The following is a 20,929-nucleotide window of genomic DNA, read 5'->3' as shown; positions in this document are numbered from 1 at the left end:
ATGACAAATGGCCTAAAATATAAAAGATTAAGGAAACGAAAACCTATCCATCCAGACCTTCGCATATTTAAAAACATGATACCGTATAGCGGGTTATTTTCACGGGCGTAAAATTTCGCGATTTTCATTGAATAAGGTATATTAAATATTTTGGAGGTTTTTATTTTGGCGGATTCAAAATTTTATCAAGACCTTTGCATGTGCACTTTTAAATGATTAATTGATAATTTGATTGTAAAATAATGAGAATTCTCACAAATGTATTTCTGCATCAAAAGTTTCTTATTCTAAGGGAAAGGGCGGAAAATGCGTATGAAAAAGAGCATTTCAAGAAGGCAGACCACGTATATATTATTGCACATTGTTAACTTTTAGAGAGAACACTAAGGGAGCTACCATTTGATTTTTATGGGGGGGGGGGGGGGGGGGGGGGGGCTAGGATGAAATTTGAAAAAATACAGCTAAAAAAAAAGGCAGGACAAAATCCCCCCTCCCCCCCCCCATAAAAATCAAATGGTAGCTCACTAATGCGTAATAGTTAATTTACAAGAAGTGAACAACGATGAAACAGACAATTCAATCGCTTATTTAATTTTCTTTCAGTGAAGAAGAGGGGAAGGATATAATTATGAATAAACAGGATAACAAAAACTTTTTTTTTTGTAATGTGTTTATTGGCAAAGAACTTCATATATGCAATATAATTATAGTAAATAAGTTCATAGTACATCAGCAAAATCGAGACGAGTACATAAAGTTGATATTTTGAATCCTTCTATAAACGTATATTGATATTATTAATAATTTTAAAAAGGAATAGAAAATCTAAATCTAAGGTAGCATGGATTGGGTAGATATTTTTATTACATGAGAGTTAGCTTATAAAATCATTCTATTAGTAGGAGCCAGGGGTTCCAGCAGGTGTACGCTCTTTGCAATGGTTTATTTTTATAAAATATTATTTTTTCAATGAACAAATTTTCTTTAAGGTAATTTTTTAAGGCTACACTATTTACTTGTCCACATTGCATTTTTGTTTTGTATATATAATATTTGGTTAATAGTATTATGAGATTTCTTATGTAGTTTTTTTCTGTTTTTTCTAATATCCCAAATAAGACAATATCTAAATTAAGTGGTAGTTCAATTTGGACTTTTGCAAATATCCATTTATTAAGTTCTTCCCAAACATCAAAAACTTTTGGACATGTCCAGAATATGTGTTCAATAGTTTCTATTGAGTCTGAACAGAAAGTGCATTTATTGTTTTGTGAGATTTTAATTTTGTAGAGAAATTTATTTGTTCCCAAAATTCTGTGATTAATCCTGTATTGGAGCCACTGTAATTTTGAGTTTTTAGTAATGTAAAATGGAAGTCTGTATATTTTATTCCAAATAATATTATGTCTATTTAGGATTAAAGACCACTTTTCCTGTGATGTGATATTGGTTATTTTTTTATTTAAAACATTATACATGTCTTTTGATCCTTTTGTAGATTTCATAAATATAGAAATAGTAGTTGGTATAATTGGCCCATAAGGCTTCATAAGCTGATTATTTTTAATATTAAGACTTTTCATATAGAAATAAACAGCTGACATTACTCCTTGAAATATAAGAAAGTTGGTATCAACATCATATGTTTTTTTAAATTCCTGCCAATTCATTAAATGTCCATCATTATCAATTAAATCATTTATTAGCCAGACACCCTTTTCAGTCCATTTTTTATACAGAGGGGTTTGATTACCAATTTTAATTTCTTTATTATTCCAAAGATTAGATGCGATAAAATCATATTCGTTCTTAATAGCTACTTTGGTTTGTAGTTCAGTCCAAGCATTAAAAACCTCCAGCCAAAAAGGATTTTTAACTTGTGTTCTTGGACCTACCAAGAATAATTCATTTAATTCAATTTTTTCAGTACAAGTTAGTAATTTACAATAGTTATTAGTTTGTTTGATTATTCTTCTTATCCAAGTTAGTTTTAATCCTTTGATGTATTGTTTTAGATTTAACATGTTAAGTCCACCCAGTTCATATATTTGAGCAATTGTTTCCCTTTTAATTTTGTCTGGTTTACCATCCCAAATAAAATCAAATAATTTTTTTATGAATTGATTTAGTAATCCATTATTAAGATTTGGTAAAGTTAAAAATAGGTGATTGAGCTTTGAAATTATAAGACTTTTAATTATTGTAATTTTTCCAATTGGGGATAAGTATTTGTTAGACCAGCTTTTCATTGTTCTTTCTATCTCTTTAAATTTGGGTTCAAAATTTAGTGTTTCCATTTCTTGTAAGTCTACTGAATATTTAATACCCAAGAGCGTAAATCTGTTGGAACCCCACTCCAATCCCCACTTTACACACATTGTATCTTGGCTATATTTCTTTTTCCCAATCCAGACTACCTTTGTTTTCTCTAAATTCATCTTGAGACCAGACCATTCAGCATATAGTTCTAAAACACAAAGAGATGCATCTAAGGATTCTGGTGAACCATCTAAAATAAGTGTGGTGTCATCAGCATATTGTGATATCAAAAATTCAGAGTCTTCAATAGTAATACCTTTTATGTTTTCGTTTTTCCTAAGTAATATTCCTAAAATTTCTGCACATAACAAGAAAATGTAAGGAGATAAAGGATCCCCTTGTCTGCAACCTCTTTCAATTGTAAAAAAATCTGATAGAAAATTATTCTGCGTTATTGCTGATTTAGTATTTGTAAAAAAAGTTTTAACCCAATAACAAAAACTTTGTCCAAAACTGAGATTTGAAGATTTATATCATATTTAGGAACATTTGTCTTAAAACTCGTCTTATTTGTCTCCCTTTATCCATACTCTTGTTTAATAGTCGGAAAAATAAAGATCGATTGAAAATGAAATTAATAAAGACCTCTGTTTCTTAACACAGAGGTTACTAAATGCCCCTTATGTTAGTACCAGGATTTTTTATTGAGTTTAGGCCCTATATTTATGAAAACCATTAAAATTAAGATATCGTAGTGCTGATGTAGAGAAAAATTCGTCCGTTCGTTACAAGTATTAATAAATAAAGTAATGTTACGCATATTAATTAGCCCAGTTGCTTAAAGCACTTTTCATTAATAAGTCACAAAATTCTACACATGTATGTCTCTCCAAAAGTCCTTTAGGGTTTTTAAGATGGATCATTTGCGTCAGATATTATTTTTCAAAGCTTTAATTTTTTCCAATTAGAGAAAGTAATTGTTTTTCATCAAAATAAATTGGAGCAAACCTGAAGCAATCTTATACCTTACTGATAAAATTATTTTGAAAACTGATGGTGCAAAAGTATAGCATAGGCGCAATGAGTTGTAATCACTTTCAATTTTCCCCATATCTTTGTCTACAAATATTTTACATATAACATCAACTCTTATCAGAATTTTAAATACAATATACGAGTAACACGCCCTATCGAAATCAAATGCATTGTGGGTAATATTTTTCAATTTCATAGCGTACAACATTTAAAAAACGGTCCGAAACAATGGAAAAGAGAGGTAAAAAAAACCAGATGGACCTTACTTAAGTCCAAAATAAACTAACAACGCCATGACAAATAAAGGCAAACAGACGGACAATAGCACATCAAGCACAACAGAAAACCAAAAACGGGTAATCTTAAATACTCCCTCAGGTTAAGCAGATCCTGTTCCTTATATGACACCTCTCATGTTGATCATGTGACAATAAAATTCTTTCGTAAATTGACGTGAAATGGTACGAAAAATGAAATTACGTAATTGTGACAATAATAAAATGGTGGTAAAATGTTACGCGTATAAACTTAAAAGAAGATGTGGTATGATTGCCAATGAGACAACTCTCCACAAGAGAACAAAATGACACAGAAATTAACAACTATAGGTAACAGTGGCCCGTACGGCCTTCAACAATAAGCAAAGCCCGTACCACATAGTCAGCTATAAAATTACAATGTAAAACAATTCAAATGAGAGAGATAACGGCCTAATTTATGTACAAAAACTGAACGAAAAACTAATATGTAACACATTAACAAACGACAACCACTGAATTACAACCTCCTGACTTGGGACAGGCACATACATAGAGGATGTGACGGGGTTAAACATGTTAGCGGGATCCCAACCCTTCCCCTAACCTCCCCGAACTGTAATCTTGATATTTTGTATATTGTACTTATATGGAGAGGATTTTCTTAAGTTGTTATAACTTGTATCCAATCCTAAACAGCTACTTTTGCATAGGTACTATTTCTGTACTAAAAATATGTAGTACTGGAAATTTACTGTTAATATTTAGTACTATTTCTTTACTTTAAAATTATTGTAATATTTAGGTACTTGTATTTTACAGTACTTGATTTGTACTAAATATTTTGGTACAGAAATAGTACAATATTCCATGTTTGAAAATCACAATTTTAAGAGATTTGAAATAGAAAAACTTTCAAAATGCTGAAAATGTAACGGTAGTAACCAAAAATCTGTAGCACCTAAATTTCAAGTACAAATTAATTAAATACAGGTACCTAAATATTACAATAATTGTAAAGTAACAAAATAGTACTGAATATCAAAAGTAAATTTCCAGTACTACAGTTTTTATTGCAGAAATAGTACCTATGCAAAATTAGCTGTGTATTGTACATTTAGACAATAAAATATGTTTAAACTAAACTAAACCCTAACCTCGGACAGTGGTGTAACAGTACAACATAAGAACGAACTATAAAAATGCATTTTTTGTGTATGATCACTAGATATTTGCACGTTTCTATAACCGTATGTCCTATTATAGTATTGATTGATACATGTATATGGTTGTTCTTTTTTTATTATTTTTTTTCATAATGTAATTTATATGAATACATGAGTTTGTATAGATTTATTTATTATTGTAGCTAACGATTAAAATCGATTTATCAAGATACATATCTATAAAAATTAAAAGAATGTCTTTCAATATTTGTATCATTATCCTGTTTTTATAAGTATCAACTTATCAAAAGCTTTACTGCTATGACTGTATTGGATTGCATGAACTAAAATATTCCCCTCTGGATATTTCACATTTATTAAGGACAACATAGAATTAAGAATTAACCTCAGCTTTACCCGGAATATAATGAATGACAGCTAATTTGTCAATCATATTTCGGCCAGTGTATCAATCATCAAATTACAAAACATCCCCACTATTTCCGTGACCAGTGGTGCGTCAATCCTCGATCCTGGATGATTGGATAACAATCCCATGACAACCGGTGTATAAAAACCTCGGTCTGAAGCAAAATACCCAATCTCCTCAAATATCGTCTGCTCAGTAATAGGGGGTTCATTCTAACATCATGCAGAAATTACTGTTTTTACTCGTTCCGTGTGTACTAGCAGTAGTACTTGTCAATGGTTTTACAGGATTCGGCGGTGGAGCTGGAGCGGGAGGCGCAGGTGGATTTGGCGGTGGTTATGGGGCCTATGGCGGTGGAGGACAAACTGTTAGTCAAGGTTATCCATTGTCCACATACGCGAACACCGTTGCTACTTTAAATGCAAGGAATCGTTTGGCCTACGACCAATATCTTATTGGAAGTTACAATAACCCAAACAAATGGTCATTTATTCGTAAGTATACTTTATAATTATGTACAATTCTAAATCTCTGCATTGAGCTTCGAATATAAACGTGTGAATAATTCTAATTTACTTCTAAAATTGCTTAATTTTCTTTACTTGTTAAAAGCCAAGAAGCAAAAGAAATACATTGCAACGTTTTTCTTTCTTAAATTATGACTTTTGATGTTCTCCCATGATGCAACATGTGTTTCCTCTTTTGACGGCTCGCTTTAATTTCCCATAATACAACGTTCTTTTTCTCTTTTATTTGGCACCCATTCCCATCACCTCCCATGATTCATCTGGGTTTTCCCCTCTTTATTTTAGCACTAACTTTTATCTCCTATTTTGCATTATTTTTCTCCTTATTTTATCATTGATGGCACTTTTATTTTTTCGATCTCAAAGCTTGCACAAGATCTGTGTCAAAACAGAAATTTTACGATTTTTTTTATTGACCTTGATCAGTCGCTCACCGCAGCGCCATAAATTAGAACGGCATTATTGTATACGAAGAACATATTAAATGTAAGGGATAAAGAATATTGGCATCAATATTTGTAGATGATAATTTTTTTTTCTATTTCTAAATTACACATATACAAGAAAACTACAATTATTTCGCATGGATTTAAGATATGAAAAATAAACAAGTGATAAACGATTAGCTTCTAAATACAACTGTTCCTAAATATGTGTATAATGTTTGCCACTGTACGTTAATGAGGCAACAATACTCGTAACATTACTGACTTATTATATTTATTTTGTAGTTCCACTGGCACTTTTGGGTCTGCTTCTTGCAAACAGAACCTCAATAGCCACAACTGGTTAAAAAGTAAAATGAACTTTATATATATATACAGCTTATAGGTAAGTTTAACATTAATGGATTTTTGTCTTCGAACTTTCAATATAAGTACGTACTTTGTAATAAAAGCGTTGTATTTATTTTACAAAATGTCTTGAATTGTATAGCCAGGTGTATAATCATGCAATTTGCTCAGATGTTTTGCATTTGTATGGACTTCCAACAGTGACTAACCAAAAAAAAGTCCTTAAACAGGCAGAGAACTTCGAAGTAGAGTTGGTTCCGCGGCAGAAACACATCTATATTTTAGCCGAATTTATGTAGCATGTTCCACTTTTGTTCAATCAAAATTTAAAATTACAGTTATTTATAGCAAAACAAAGGGTATGGGGTATCAAGTACATGACACAATGATTGTTCATGGTCAGGGGAAAAAACAACACAAAAAAGAAAGAAACAACGCTTTTATTACTGTTCTTTAAACTACATTTTTTTAAAACATTCAGCTTTCGATACAAGATTTCATTAATCTTAGAGGCTACTGATGGACATTTATTATTATTCTTCAATGTAAGAGCCTCGTTATGGAAATTCCACATTTACAAACAGTTCCGGTATTACTCGTTTAAACAGAAATGTTCTTACGATTTCGAACTGATTCCAATGTCGCAAATATCTTTACATCTGTACTATTAATTCTGATTGTGATACATTTCTAAATTGTCATTTATTTTTTATAATATAAAGAGTTTTGACAATTGATTTTTTTTTTTTTTTTTGCAGGGGATTGACGGCCAGACCACACAGCACTGACATGTAAAAAAAAAATGTTACAAATAAAATAAAAATACTTATATTTGACTTTATTATTTCATATATATGCTATGCGATATAAGGATAGTTGTTAGCTCACTTTTTTGTCCAAGCCGGTCTTGCATAGATCGTTCTGAAATGGAAATGGCAGCTTTGTATTGAATAAGACTTCCGTTTTGTACTTACATGGGCAACACGACGGGTGCCACACGCCGCAGGATATGATTCCTTCTGCAGCACCTGGAATCACCCCGGTTTTTGGTGTGGTCTCATTCGGCAATTCTCGGTAGAATCCGCTACTCTCCTTCTATCAGAATTAGATGAGGTTACGGAATCGGCCGAGTTGAGACGAATGGGTGTGGTCTGTGTTGCTCAGTCTTTACGTTTTCTATGTTGTATTCTATGTATTGATGTTTGTCTTTTGTTGAGTGGTTTTGTCATTTTGTCTTATTACTTTCCACTTAGGAGATAAAATCGCTGTGGTATCTCTCGCCACCATTTGTATAATTCATGGTATAGATACTGGCTTTTAAGCACACAAAATCTCTTGTAAAAAACTTTGTATCTAACGCATTAAAACATACATATCTGCTTGATCATATTGACTACGATCAAAAATGGAGAAAATGTTGGATATTTTAAAACTCTCGCCCAATTAATATGACGTCAACAAACGGTGCATATGTGATTATTATGGCATTATAGAAAGGCTGAGACTATTGATTTCTTAGGGACTTATAATAAATTAACTTTTGGTTTAAAGGCAATGGAAATAGTCTACATTATTATAAACTGCAGTGGGTGTGTAGTGCACTGGAAAACTCCCATTGACGTTTTTACAGTTGCTCAAAAAGCCGTATCTGCAAATATAGATGAATTTACTTTAAAGGTAAAATAATTAGATGTGGTATGATTTCTAATGAACCAGCAACCCAACTGATACCAAATGACGTAGATGTAGGAATTGGCCAACCGTGCAGCCTTCAACAATAAGCAAGATCAATACCGCCTTGCAAGCTATATCATTGGTCCCGACTTGAAAAACTGTATAACAATTCAAACAAGAAAATCAACGGCCTAATTTATGCACTAAACAGCATATGAAAACAAATTTGATATACCGCAACAAACCACATCAATCGGAATTGGGGCAGTTGCATCCAGAATGTGGCGGGATAAAAATGGTTTAGTAGTGTTTCATACTGAAAAAGGTTTTACAATCAACGCAGAAATGAATATTGCAATTTTTTTTAGAAAAACAAATTGTGATCCTGGAAATGACGATGTTGTCATCCAATCAATACAAGCGGATTCTTACAAATATGAAAATAATCAGATGTGGTGTGATTGAAGATGATTCGTCACAACTGACTCCTAGAGTTCAAATGACGAAGATTAAAGTCATGTTGGGTCATCGTACGGCCTCCAACAATGAAAAATATATAGAGTAAAGCCAACTGTAGGTTTAGATGGCACTGACTTGGAGGAAAAATATGAAACATTTCAAAAGAGAGGGCCCTCATGGGGTTTTTGATTATGTGATTACTTGGCCGTTTTTTTAATGATTATTTGATTATTAAGCCAAATATTTCATGATTATTTGATTACCTAGGACTGTATTTTTAGTTTATGATTATTTGATTACTAAAGATAAGCAAATATTTAATGATTATGTGATTATATTGGCAAAAAAATGGTGATTATGTGATTACTAGGACACCCCCATGAGGGGCCTCAAAAGAGGAAACTGTCCTGGTCAAATTATACAATGCAATTTACGAAAACAGAAATGACAGTCACAAACAGACAACTACTGACTTTGAGCTAAAAAAAAATAGAGTTAACGGTACATTAAGCGTAAATAGAGATTTTTCTTATCATTTAAAGGCGAATTACAGAAAGCATCAATGTATATGAATATTTGACGTCAGTAAATTTACAGCGGAATCCAATCCCTCCTAAATTGCTTTCATTTCATAAATAAATTATCGTTTACCATACACATTAAACAATATTTAATATAAAAAAAAAAAAAAAAAAAAATTGTTAAGCAAAAACATAATGTTCGACTTACCGCAAATGTTCGTTGATCAACTGCTTCTTGTCCTAGCTTATTGCATAGACATTCAAAATCATAATTTATTTCTAATTGTTCAGGTACAAATTAAATCAAACATACTAAATCCAATTATAAAAAGATATACTTATTGCATATACCCGTCCATCGTGTTACAATTTTATCTAAAAAGGAAATGACTATTTTCAAATGACCAGGTCATCTCATAAAATTATAGAAAATTGTTTGTAGCTGTAATGTTACATTTAGTTATTGCCCCAAAACATGTGTTTTTTTAATTACACAATGTCTTGTGCTTGTGTTTATATATTTGCTATTCAGCTAATACAGTACATCTCTCAACTGTATTAATGTGAAAGGAAAAATTGTTTAAGAAATAATTGTACGGTCCATAGCAAGTCACGTTATACAAATGACCAAATTAAAAAGTAAAATAAAGGAGATTTGTGTAAGACCAAAGTACAAAGATGTTACACGTAGGACTCCATTGTGTGACAATAACAATGCGCAAAGCTCATACAATGTTAAAATACGATGATGGTTTCGAATATCAATATAGTTAGACTAAGAGGTGCACTTTTTGTGCCATCCACCTAAAAAAAATCTTACATATTTTAAACATCATTGCTTCAGATGAAAAAAACTTTCATCTTGGTTATTTTGTGTGCAATGGGAGGTAACTGAGATCAGAACGATCTTATTTGATACCATTCGTCTCAACTCGGCCGATTCCATACCCTTATCAGGTGGAGAGTAGTGGATTCTACCGAGGATTGCCGAATGAATTGATGCATAAATGGAAGTAACTAACATGATTCAATTTGTATATGATTAGCTTGATAATGACTGTCCTGTTAATTTTGTAATGAATTCTACCGATAGAGAAAACAAGAAAGAGGCCTTATTGATACAAAATGGAAGTTACTTACATGATTCAATTTGTTTACGATTGATAGAATGTCATTTGAAAATGTCTGTACAAAGTCAGGAATATGACAGTTGTTGTCCATTCGTTTGATGTGTTTTATGATTTTGCTATTTGATTAGGGACTTTCCGTTTTGAATTTTCCTCGGAGTAAAGTATTTTTGTAATTTTACTTTTTGCTAAAATTTCCAGTTTATTTTGTAATGAATTCTACTCGAAGAGAAAACAAGCAACAAGAACTCAATGTGTTCTATGAGGGTTAGGATGGGGTTAAATGATTAAAGAGTGATGACCTTAAAATTAGAGATTAACGGGCAAAAAAATGAAGATTAGAGAAATGCGTGGTCTAATTTTTTGAAGATTAGAGAAAAAGGGGTTAATTTCATGAAGATTAGAGAAAAAAAAGGGGTGGAAATTAAATGTTTACAGAATAACAGACCCCCTATCCAGACCCTCTTCTATATAAAGGATCGGAAATTTAAAACCTCCACGGTCTTCCTTCTTATTTATAGAGATGAGAGTGACATAAAACCATATTTTTTACTATGATCTACTATGGACAAATAAAATTTTTTTTTTTACTTTTTTAAAATAAAATAACGAGAATTTTTCAATTACATACCGGATCGACACACCCCTTAATGTCCACAAACTGCTGATTAAGATTCCTATTAATTCAAAAAGAAATTATTTATTTTCAAGAATTTAAGAAATAAACAATTATCAAACAAAAAAAAATCCTTTTTTGCCTAGGAACAAAGGTAGCGATTATTCATTAGACAACATGAGAGGACTTTTGCGGTCAATCTTATTCCCAAGTTTGTTGCCCAGTTATACATGATCCCATATATCTGTTATATGTATAGATATATTTATCCTGCAATTGGGTGTCGTACTATACAGATACAGCCCTACAGATATCGCTATGCTGTATCTGTATACTATACAAATATCGCTTTAAAGCTCCGCCCACTGCCGGACTGAGTTTTGTTTGAACCTGTGTGACCTCAGAATGTGTATTCCAGTTGCATTCCAATGACGATGACAATTGTCGATTTCAAAACATGAATGTGTATGATTGTGTTACAAAATCAACCATGTCAATTTCAGCATGCATGTTTAGTGAATGTCAAGTCTGAAGCGTAGGACAACTCGTACACTTCTGTTTCAAATTTGACAATGTTTTGTTATTTGTTTTTACTGTTGACATTAGTTGTTATGTTAAAATAGATAATTATTCACCTTGAGCGATGTATTATTGTTGACCATTCGAGATTCTTTTTTGGCGAACCCGTCTTCAGAGTAATGTGTGATTTTGATATTACTACGCGGGCCTCAAGGGATTACAAATCGAAAATAAATGTTAAATATGTTAGTTTTTGTGTCTTTCAAGACACAAACAATATACAGAATTAATTGCAGGATAAAGACAATAACTGTTTAGTGTCTTTAAATATCAACTCGGCTCGAAACAGGTGTAGTAGCTCGCTAAAAGCTCGCATACACCTTGTTTCCTAGCCTCGTACAAATACAGCTGATATTTAAAGACACTAAACTGTTATTGTCTTTATCCTGCAATTAATTCTGTATATTGTTTGTGTCTGATATTTAAAGACACTAAACAGTTATTGTCTATAGGAGCTTTATCAAGTGCAATAGAAATTCCTGACGTACAAAACGACGACCCCGTCCAATCATAGTCTAAAAAAGTGTGTTAGTATTATGGTTTTTATATTATCGTGACCTATTTGAATGAAATAGTTTGCTACACTATTTCTGTTTAGTTAAATTAGTAGATTTTATCATATTACCGACCGTGTGGTTTAAATTTTATCAGATGGCCTTATTTCAACACCTGTTATCACGCAGTTTTAATTGATGATACGAAACTAATTGAAATAATTATATACGTGCGTAATTAAAATTTAAACTGTTGATCCCGTGTTTGTTTTTTCAACCATAGAAACATAAATTTCCTCTTATTGGTAAAATCTTTAGATAACATGTCTTTTTTTAAAATTAGGAATGAAATAACGCATTTGAGCTGGGGTCTTCGCCAAATTTTTCAATCATTGTCTCACTAAAGACGCACGCACTAAGTATTATCCATGTTCAACTACCGGTGTTAACGCACCGTGATTAAACATTGAAAAGATAATAAAAACACAAAAAGCATAAGAAAAAAAAAAAAAAAAAAAAAAAAAAAAAAAAAAAAAAAGTATACCAATTGATTTCACTTCTTTATATATATGAGAAAAAATATTTTATAACAGACAACCGTACGTACGGCCACCTTTTCGTCGAACCACAGAATAATACACAATAGTCTACTAAAAAATACGTTAAACTAAATAATTGTAGAAATCGTCAAGTACAATAACTTGAATATAGAACGCCACAGCTGTCTTATGTGGGACTCTGATATTACTTTATGTTGGTTTATTATTACTTGATGATAGTTTGTCTTGTCAATCTTAACATGGTTTTGACATTAGGGACGACATCAAAAGTTCAATGAAGGATAAAAAACGTAATTCACATAGTTTTTTCACTGACCCCCACACCCCCCTCTTAACTTAATTTGGGAAAATTGATTGACCAATAGGGAAATATGTAAAATCGATTTTAGATTAACAAAACTTGCAGCAATGTTGACCCCCACCCCCTCCCCACCCCAAGCTATTTGATTTAAGTTTTTTATCCTACATCGATCTTTTGATGTCGTCCCTTACGTAATGACGAGTTTTTGCCATTACAAATCGTATGTAGATCTTGTTCTGCTCATCATGTTTGCTATTTACAGTTTTTGTCTTTCTACTGTTAGTTTCATGTCTATAAAGACCCACCAAAATGTGTAATACAAAATCACCATTCAAGGACGATTACTCAAATATTTAATTATAACAATTGTGTCCCTTAGTTGACTTATTTTAACTATTTGTAAATGTTGGTCTTCTAACCATGTTCACTATAAGTTTCTCTCTATTAATATTATATGCTTTCGATTTTCGGCAAAAACACAAATCATGGATAAAATCGCCATTCAAGGGTTGTAATTCCTCCAAGGAATCAGCTATCAAACGAGTTCTGCAATAATGACTTGAGTATATGTCTAAAATATTGCTATGTTGTCACAAGTTTACATTTTTAAGATTCACGTCATCAGATATAATCCCCGTAAAACAAAAATGAGTAAAAATCATAATTCAACCTATGAAGAATCAACTGATGATAGCTAACGAGTAAACGAGTACACTTATTTGTAGATCATGTAATGTTGATAGTTGTGTTATATTTACAGTTTTTCTCTTTATCTGTATACCCGGTAAAAGTCGTCAAGATAACGAGACGACCATACGATATTCTTGGGGGAGGGGTAGACTCACTTTTTGAGGGTTAACAATTCATTTCCCTCTTGTTTATATTTTTTTTATTGGGGTCTTCGTCGTGCGAATATTCAATTTTTATTTTGGTACACAACTGTTTCACTCATTTTATGTTTCAGAATTTTTCCTCCGGTTAGCTTATGCAACGATTGTAGTTTTTTTCTTCAACTCTTGTAAGTACAGGCTATTCATTTTGAAAATCCGCTTTCCAACATTTTCCAAAATGGTCTATGTTTAGTGGTGAATGTTATGCCAGTTGATCGTTGAGCAGGATCATTAGACGTATATCTTAAACTAGATGGTCCTAGAATAGTTTTTTGTAAATATTTTACTTGAATTTGCCTATTAGTTTAAGGGCTGAATATTTTATAATAAGAAAACGAACGACGGATTGCGAAGGACAGGCGATGAAAACTAATTTATAGAAAACTCTCACATAGACCCAAGGACAAGGCTTACTTATAACTTATAAATATAAGTCTATCAAATAAATGCTAATCAATCAACACAGCTTTTCTATTACTATAATAATTATATTATAAATCCCTGCTGTTTTAAAAACATTTTTTTAATGAAACACACTGTCAAATATATCTCCGATTGTTTTTTGGTTTATGTTACGTTTGAAGGACGTGTTTTATCATACTATCGGCATTCCCATGGAAACCAAGCGTGCCCCTCTTCTTGCCGGATTGTTGCTTTATTTTTATGAAGCTGACTTCATACAAGAACTTCTTACGTAGAAAGAAAAGAAGTTAGCAATATCCTTTAACTTTACTTTCCGCTATATTGATGATTTTCTCTTACTAAATAATTCAACATTTAGTGACTGTTGAACGGATCTATTCTATCGAATTAGAGATAAAGGATACAACAGATACATTAAAGTCTGCCTCATATCTTGACTTGCATTAAATATTGACAATGAGGTTTGGTTGAAAACAAAACTTAACGACAAAAAACATCATTTAAGCGTCCCAATTGTGAACTATTCATTTCTGTAGCAACATGTCAGCAGCGCCTGCATGCGGAGTATATATCACCAAACTGATAAGATATTCCCGGGCTTCTGTTTTTTATCATGATTTCTTTGGTAGAAGGTTGCTGCTCACAAGAAAGCTATTAATCCAAGAGTTCCAAATAGTGAATTTGAAATCATTCCTTCGTACATTTTACGGACGCCAACATGAATTGATTGACAGTTAGGGAATATCCATTTCACAGATGATATCGGATATGTTCCTTGTGTCGTAACTACAATCCCGTGACCTTTTCACGAACGTGACCTACCGAGTTAGACTACATACTGGGTTTGTAATTACATAAGCAACATAGCGGACGGGTGCCACATGTGGAACAGAACCTGCTTACCCTTCCGAACCTCTGACATCTTCCGCCTCTCTTTAATGGATTTTTAAAGGGGCTTCAGTGAAAGTAGAAAATCCAGAATAAATGCTTTATTTTGTATAACATGTTAATCATATAGAGACAAGAGGTATCTTTATAACATAAAATTACTTCAATATTTAAATTTCAAGAAAACACCATATGGCGCTAACGGATAGACATAACAATCTCCTGTTTATTGGCATGCATCCATACAAATGACAAACATCCTCTATGGAGATCATTGCCAATCATACAAGACCTAACTGCATTCGGCAATCCTCGGTAGAATCCGCTACTCTCTTTTTAAGAGGGTACGGAATCGGCCGAGTTGAGACGAATGGACCTAACTGCTTACTCACACCATGGACGTATACTTTACTTCCATGCTTACAAGTTATAGACTTGCAGGTCAACTGTCTAAATATGTACATCTTCTCAACGGACTGGAAAAGCACATATAAACTTTAATAGTTTCGCACTCAATGATAGCCCTGAGTAACTTTTGTTTTATTTAAGCCAGGCAGTGTAACTATTGCTTACGAAGGAAGGCAGGCGCTTGGCTTTCATGCAGTATAAAACCGTTCAGTCAAACAGAGACGTTGATCCCAATGGTCCAGGTTCAGATGAAAAGACATATTTCAAAATCTACTCACGAAGGGTGAATCAGAGGGATGTTTAAAAGCTAGATTTCACAGCTTGATTTAACCCACTTGTCCTCTTTTTGTATCAGTCACAATCAAAACTACCATGTATCTCTGAAACATTGCAATTCTTTTTGTGTTTTGTAAAGTTTTGTTTTTCGTCCAAATATGCTTGAATTGCTTGCCCCTTGTAATATAGTCCGAGAAATTCTACAAAATACATATGAACGGTAGTAAAACGACTTCTTCTTTTATATATTTTTTTAATGGCGATGTACATACGAAGTTCTACCAGAAGAGCGGACTAAATCTGTTTATTAAATGAAGACTTAATTCGTTGACCGATCACATTTCGAACTGTTACATGCCATCAAAAACCGTTCATACCTACTTTTGAAAAAGAGAGGAATACATTTCATGGTCTTTAAAAATGCTCAGTGGTCAGTTACATATTTTTTTTAGATCTTTGCACTATAAATATTTAACGAGATCATTTTAATATTCCTTTTCTATCTACATCTGCGAATAAAATGTTGAAATAAACATCTTTCGAGTATAATATATTCAAATTAACTATCTACATATATCACGTTGGGCGGGGCTTGCAGACATATGTTTCACTAACCTATGCGCTGTAATTAACAATAGGTTTAAATTTGACTAAAATATAGAAAATCGTCTTGATGATATATTCATGGGCGTAACCCCAAGTCTTTTGAGTGGATTCTCCGGTGTATCGATTGGTAGATCGCAAATGTCTTTCATTTCCTGGACATCCTCCATTTCACATTTCACGCCCTCTAACATGTCCTTGTGCTCTTCGTAACTTCTTTTTAATTTTAACTGATTGATATCCTGTCGCAATGTTAATAATGTTCGTGCTAATTCTTGGTCCTGTGATCTCATTTCATGCTAAAAATAAAATTGCTGTAGTTTAAGTAATGAATTTATAGCATATTTTATTAAGAGGTTGATAAACGGATATATCGTTTGTATCTTGTGTACATTATTAACAATGTAGTGGCGAAGGTGTGATAGACTGAAAAGTAGGGAGGGGCAATTTACTGGTAACGTTCAAGTTTAAGCATTGTAGCAGCACCATTATTTGAAGAACACATCACTCAATACATTTTTATCATAAAGTGTACTTCTAATCTGGATTTCTTAGCTGCTTTCTAGATAGCTACGAAACAACAAATTCCTAATGGTTATAAGTACATTAGGATAACTGCTGCAAATGACATGCACCTACGTTAATATAAAAACGAAGAAAGCTTGTTTTTTTAATGAGGTTTCTATTTAATCTTGAAATGTATGATTTGAGCAAGATACATCAAGATTAAGTGATTATATATCCATGTATATGCTGTCAGCATGGCTTAAATGATACCAAGTGTACGGTAAATGGATGTTATATTTCATTGATCTAACAAAACAAGATCAAAAGAACTACCCCAAGTATTGACTGTTTATGAAATAAACAGTAAAATAAGACACATTTCGAGATTAAATAAAGAGAGAAATGTCACTTTAGGAAAACAAAAGTCTAAATATTTACGCATTCCTGTGGTTTAAATGATTTGAAATTACCATGTATATTTGTCAATTTTATGTTGTTTCGAACATACCATTTTGTTAAACGTATCGCAAAAGTATATGTGACAGCACACAATTCAATTTTTCATTTTGATTACGTGTACTGCATGTAATTGTTTGCATGGAATATACACACAAATGTAGATGAATAACGGAACTGAATCTTTGTATATCAGTTACCAATACGCATATCTGTTGTTTATACTACAGCTTTGTTATTTACAGTAAAACATGTACTCAAGTTTTTTTTAAATTTTCTTCCAAAACCCAGTTTTGATTAAAGACCAATAGGGACAAAAACAAACGTGTTGCTTAGTATTTAGTTTTCTATGTTCTGTCTTGTGTACTATTATTTGTCTGTTTGTCATTTTATTTTTTAGCCATCGCGTTGTCAGTTAATTTTCGATCTACGTGTTTGACTGTCCCTCTGTTATCTTTTGCCCCTCTTGTATAAGTGATTTGTTAGCCTAAACGCACATTCCTTAATTATTGACATCAGTTTGTTTTACCTGTCCATGACACCTCCCTCTTTTTTTAATTTATTATGTGACAAAACCCTGAAGATATATCGTTCAAACGAAATATAGAAAAACAACTTACCAGTTCCTCCCGTAACCAGTCCAATGCTTGATTAATTTTTTCTTTACGTTCTACAGTTAAAGTGTCTTTCCCGCTTAAATCGGGATCTGTCACAAGTTCCGGTTTCGACCGACGTCTTGATCGATTCATATATTTTTCCTGCCACTCAACGTAACTAGGTCTTCTTGTTCCTAAGTTGAGTCTCTGTGCGGTATGTTTTAATCGTGACAAATCGGAATCACTTCCGGATTTTACCGAATCACAACCGAACTGAAATGATTCCCTATGACTCTTTATCAGATCACTACCTGGTTTTAATGAATCTCCTTCTGAATGAAAAGTAGATAAGAGTCCATTTAATGAGCTAAATCTTTCATTTCTGTTCTGATCCAGATCGTCACAACTTGAAACCTTAATGGCTGGTATAACGAAATCATCGTCACTTCCTTTTTCATCGATAACAGACAACGACGGTCGACGGTATTCTTTCATGTTAGTACTTTCCTTTTTGTTTGGTGGCGGTACATGTAACATCGAAAATGATCATCTTTTATCAACAGCAAACGCTTTCATTGCTTCGATTAGATAACAATCAATAAGTCTGCAAGAGAAACAATAAAAACAAATGAAAATAGAAGTTAGAGGAGTGGATCAATTATTATCTAAATATAAGTATAGTTGTAAAGCAATATTTACAACCAGTAATGTGTGACAATTTACTTTCCATGGTATGATATCAATCCAACCAATACCATAGTAATTAGTTTGAGAGGTTTAGCAAGCCATAAAACTAGGTATATACTGAAAACGGAAATAAAAGACAAATCACAATGACATTGCGCACAATGCATAACAAGTTAAATGCTGTTTTTTTTTTTGCATTTCACCTGTTCGGCTTCTCAAATGTCGTTGTTCCAGAAGCACATCTGAATTGAACTGTGCACATTTGAATCGAAGCGTGGACAGATTGTCATTTCTGTATTTTTTCACAGTTAAGGTATTTTTTCTTTCTATTCTTTAATACTTTGAATCTCATTGTTTGGAAAGGTCAAGGTTTTTAACAGCGTTGCTTTTACATTCCAATTAAAAGAGGTATTCTGTTCGACGATATAAGATGTCCTACACTTTAAGGGGGAAGACCTTGGTTCAGGGAGATAACTCTTTAAATCAGTTAAGCGTTTGTAAAAGTCAAGTTCATCAATGTATTTTAAGCATTTACCTGAAACAGATTGAAAATAATCTATGTAACCTAGAAGCTTAGAATATATTTTGAAAATGGTTGACACAAACGTACTGATGATTTTAAGAGTTATTTCCCTTAACCTAAGTCTACCTCCTTAATAAGTCAAAACCGTTGGTCATCTCAACTGGAAGAGTGTGACCAGAAGTAACTGGAACTGTCAATGAAATCAATTCATGTGCTTTTTATGATTTACTTAAGGTACCAACTCTATTAAGCAAAACTTGTATATAAAATTGAGAACGGAAATGGGGAATGTTTCAAAGAGACAACAACTCGACCATAGAACAGACAACAGCCGAAGGCCACCAATGGGTCTTTAATGCAGCGAGAAACTCCCGCACCCGGAGGAGTCCTTCAGCTGGCCTCTAAACAAATATGTTACTAGTTCAGGGATAATGGACGTCATACTAAACTCCGAATTATACACAAGAAACTAAAATTAAAATTCATACAAGACTAACAAAGGCCAGAGGCTCCACCAATTCAACTTTGGTCCGAAACCAGCAAATGCTTGACATTATTTTGTAAACAGACACTATACAATATATCAAACAAATAAAACGTCTTAGAAAGAAAAAGAGGAAGGGAAGTATGTTCTAGCATTTGAACAGTAACACTACACTGGCACTTCATCTTCATCAATTATTATTATCGATATTTTCTCTTTAAAATATAACAGATCACAGTGATGTTTAAAACCCGTGAAATATTTGGATGATGCGCCAACATTTGCAGATTCATGCAGAATTTTTGTAACTGTAGATACAGCACAATATTAAAAGGTTCTAAACTATCATTAGTATTGCAAAATAAAAATAAACATGCGGTTCTATTCATTATCATGCAGTTGTATTTTCAATTTTGTGCATTTCGAATTACATAATCAGGTATGAAATGAAAAATCTTCAGTATATGTAGATGATCCTGATTTGGTTTCAACAGTTGATATAATAAAAGTTTCAATGATTACATTTCCCTTTAACTCTTTATATTTCATTTTTGTAAATGTCAAATCGACGATGAAAACCAATCTCAGTATTAGAAATTTCTTATGTTTATCATGTGAGAGAGGAAAACTAAAATATAAGAGTCCTGTCAGCATGTCAGTCAGAAATTAGAATGTTGTACTAACATAACACATTTTGTGTCATAATAAGCGACCCTCAATTATCTCCCTTCACGTATTTGCCCTTTAGGCTTCATTATTTCATAGTCTCTAAAATGTATAAAACGCTATAAAAATGAAAAAATTTCTTCATACAGAATGACTGGTCTTTTTCTAAGTGTAGTGTTTCTATTCTATAAATATAGATACATCAAGACTTTGTACATTTAATATAAATGATTCGTGAAATATGATATAGAATAGAGAGTTTTAAAAAGCCTTAAAACATGTAGTTTTATTGATTAATCTGTAGTTATATTTATTATCATGCAGTTATATTTTCATTTTGAACATTTGAAATTACATAACTAGGTGTGAAATTATAAATCTTGGAGATATGAAGATGATCTTAGTTTGTATAAACAGGTGATATATGTAAAGTGTCAATGATAACATGGATAACATTTAATTCCACTCTTTATACATTTATGTTTTATAATTGTTTGATTGCCGATGAAACCACAAATCAATGTTCCAAACTTTTCTTTTTGAGTTTCCCACACGAGAGAGAGTGATAAAACAAGAAAACACGGAAACCAGGCCACTTGTGAAAATTCGAAAATCACACCATTTCGGCAATTCATATGACCATTAGCACACATTATCTTCTTCTGGATAGTGTAAAGTTTTCAATGATTACATGGTTAATATTGTACTTCTCTCTTTATATTC

The 20,929-nt window shown here is 32.4% G+C and overlaps 1 protein-coding gene and 2 long non-coding RNA genes across 6 annotated transcripts in view; 1 reads left to right on the top strand and 2 right to left on the bottom strand.

Annotated features, from left to right (window-relative positions):
* The first annotated feature begins 5,315 nt into the window (after positions 1-5,315).
* Positions 5,316-7,304, top strand: LOC143055571 (uncharacterized). The gene is made up of 3 exons (XR_012972089.1): positions 5,316-5,641; positions 6,406-6,505; positions 7,227-7,304. It is a non-coding gene; the product is annotated as an uncharacterized LOC143055571 (long non-coding RNA).
* A 307-nt stretch (positions 7,305-7,611) lies between these two features.
* On the bottom strand, positions 7,612-9,479 carry LOC143055572 (uncharacterized). Its single transcript, XR_012972090.1, has 2 exons — positions 9,331-9,479; positions 7,612-8,116 (listed from the first exon to the last, which is right to left on the bottom strand). It is a non-coding gene; the product is annotated as an uncharacterized LOC143055572 (long non-coding RNA).
* A 5,607-nt stretch (positions 9,480-15,086) lies between these two features.
* Positions 15,087-20,929, bottom strand: part of LOC143055568 (protein FAM167B-like) — a 29,690-nt gene continuing 23,847 nt past the window's right edge. For all 4 annotated transcript variants that reach the window (XM_076228725.1, XM_076228724.1, XM_076228723.1 and 1 more), the window contains exons 2-3: positions 17,871-18,450; positions 15,087-16,586 (exon numbers count right to left, since the gene is read on the bottom strand). In XM_076228725.1, the coding sequence (XP_076084840.1) occupies positions 16,335-16,586; positions 17,871-18,383 (765 nt within the window). In that variant the 5' untranslated portion in view covers positions 18,384-18,450 and the 3' untranslated portion in view covers positions 15,087-16,334. The remainder of the gene's footprint in view (positions 16,587-17,870; positions 18,451-20,929) is intronic.

Source organism: Mytilus galloprovincialis, chromosome 12 (genome assembly GCF_965363235.1).
Source record: "Mytilus galloprovincialis chromosome 12, xbMytGall1.hap1.1, whole genome shotgun sequence".
In the NCBI taxonomy this organism is placed as follows: Eukaryota; Metazoa; Mollusca; class Bivalvia; order Mytilida; family Mytilidae; genus Mytilus; species Mytilus galloprovincialis.
Note: the sequence above shows the minus strand (reverse complement) of the source record. Positions and strands in the feature narration are given on the sequence as shown.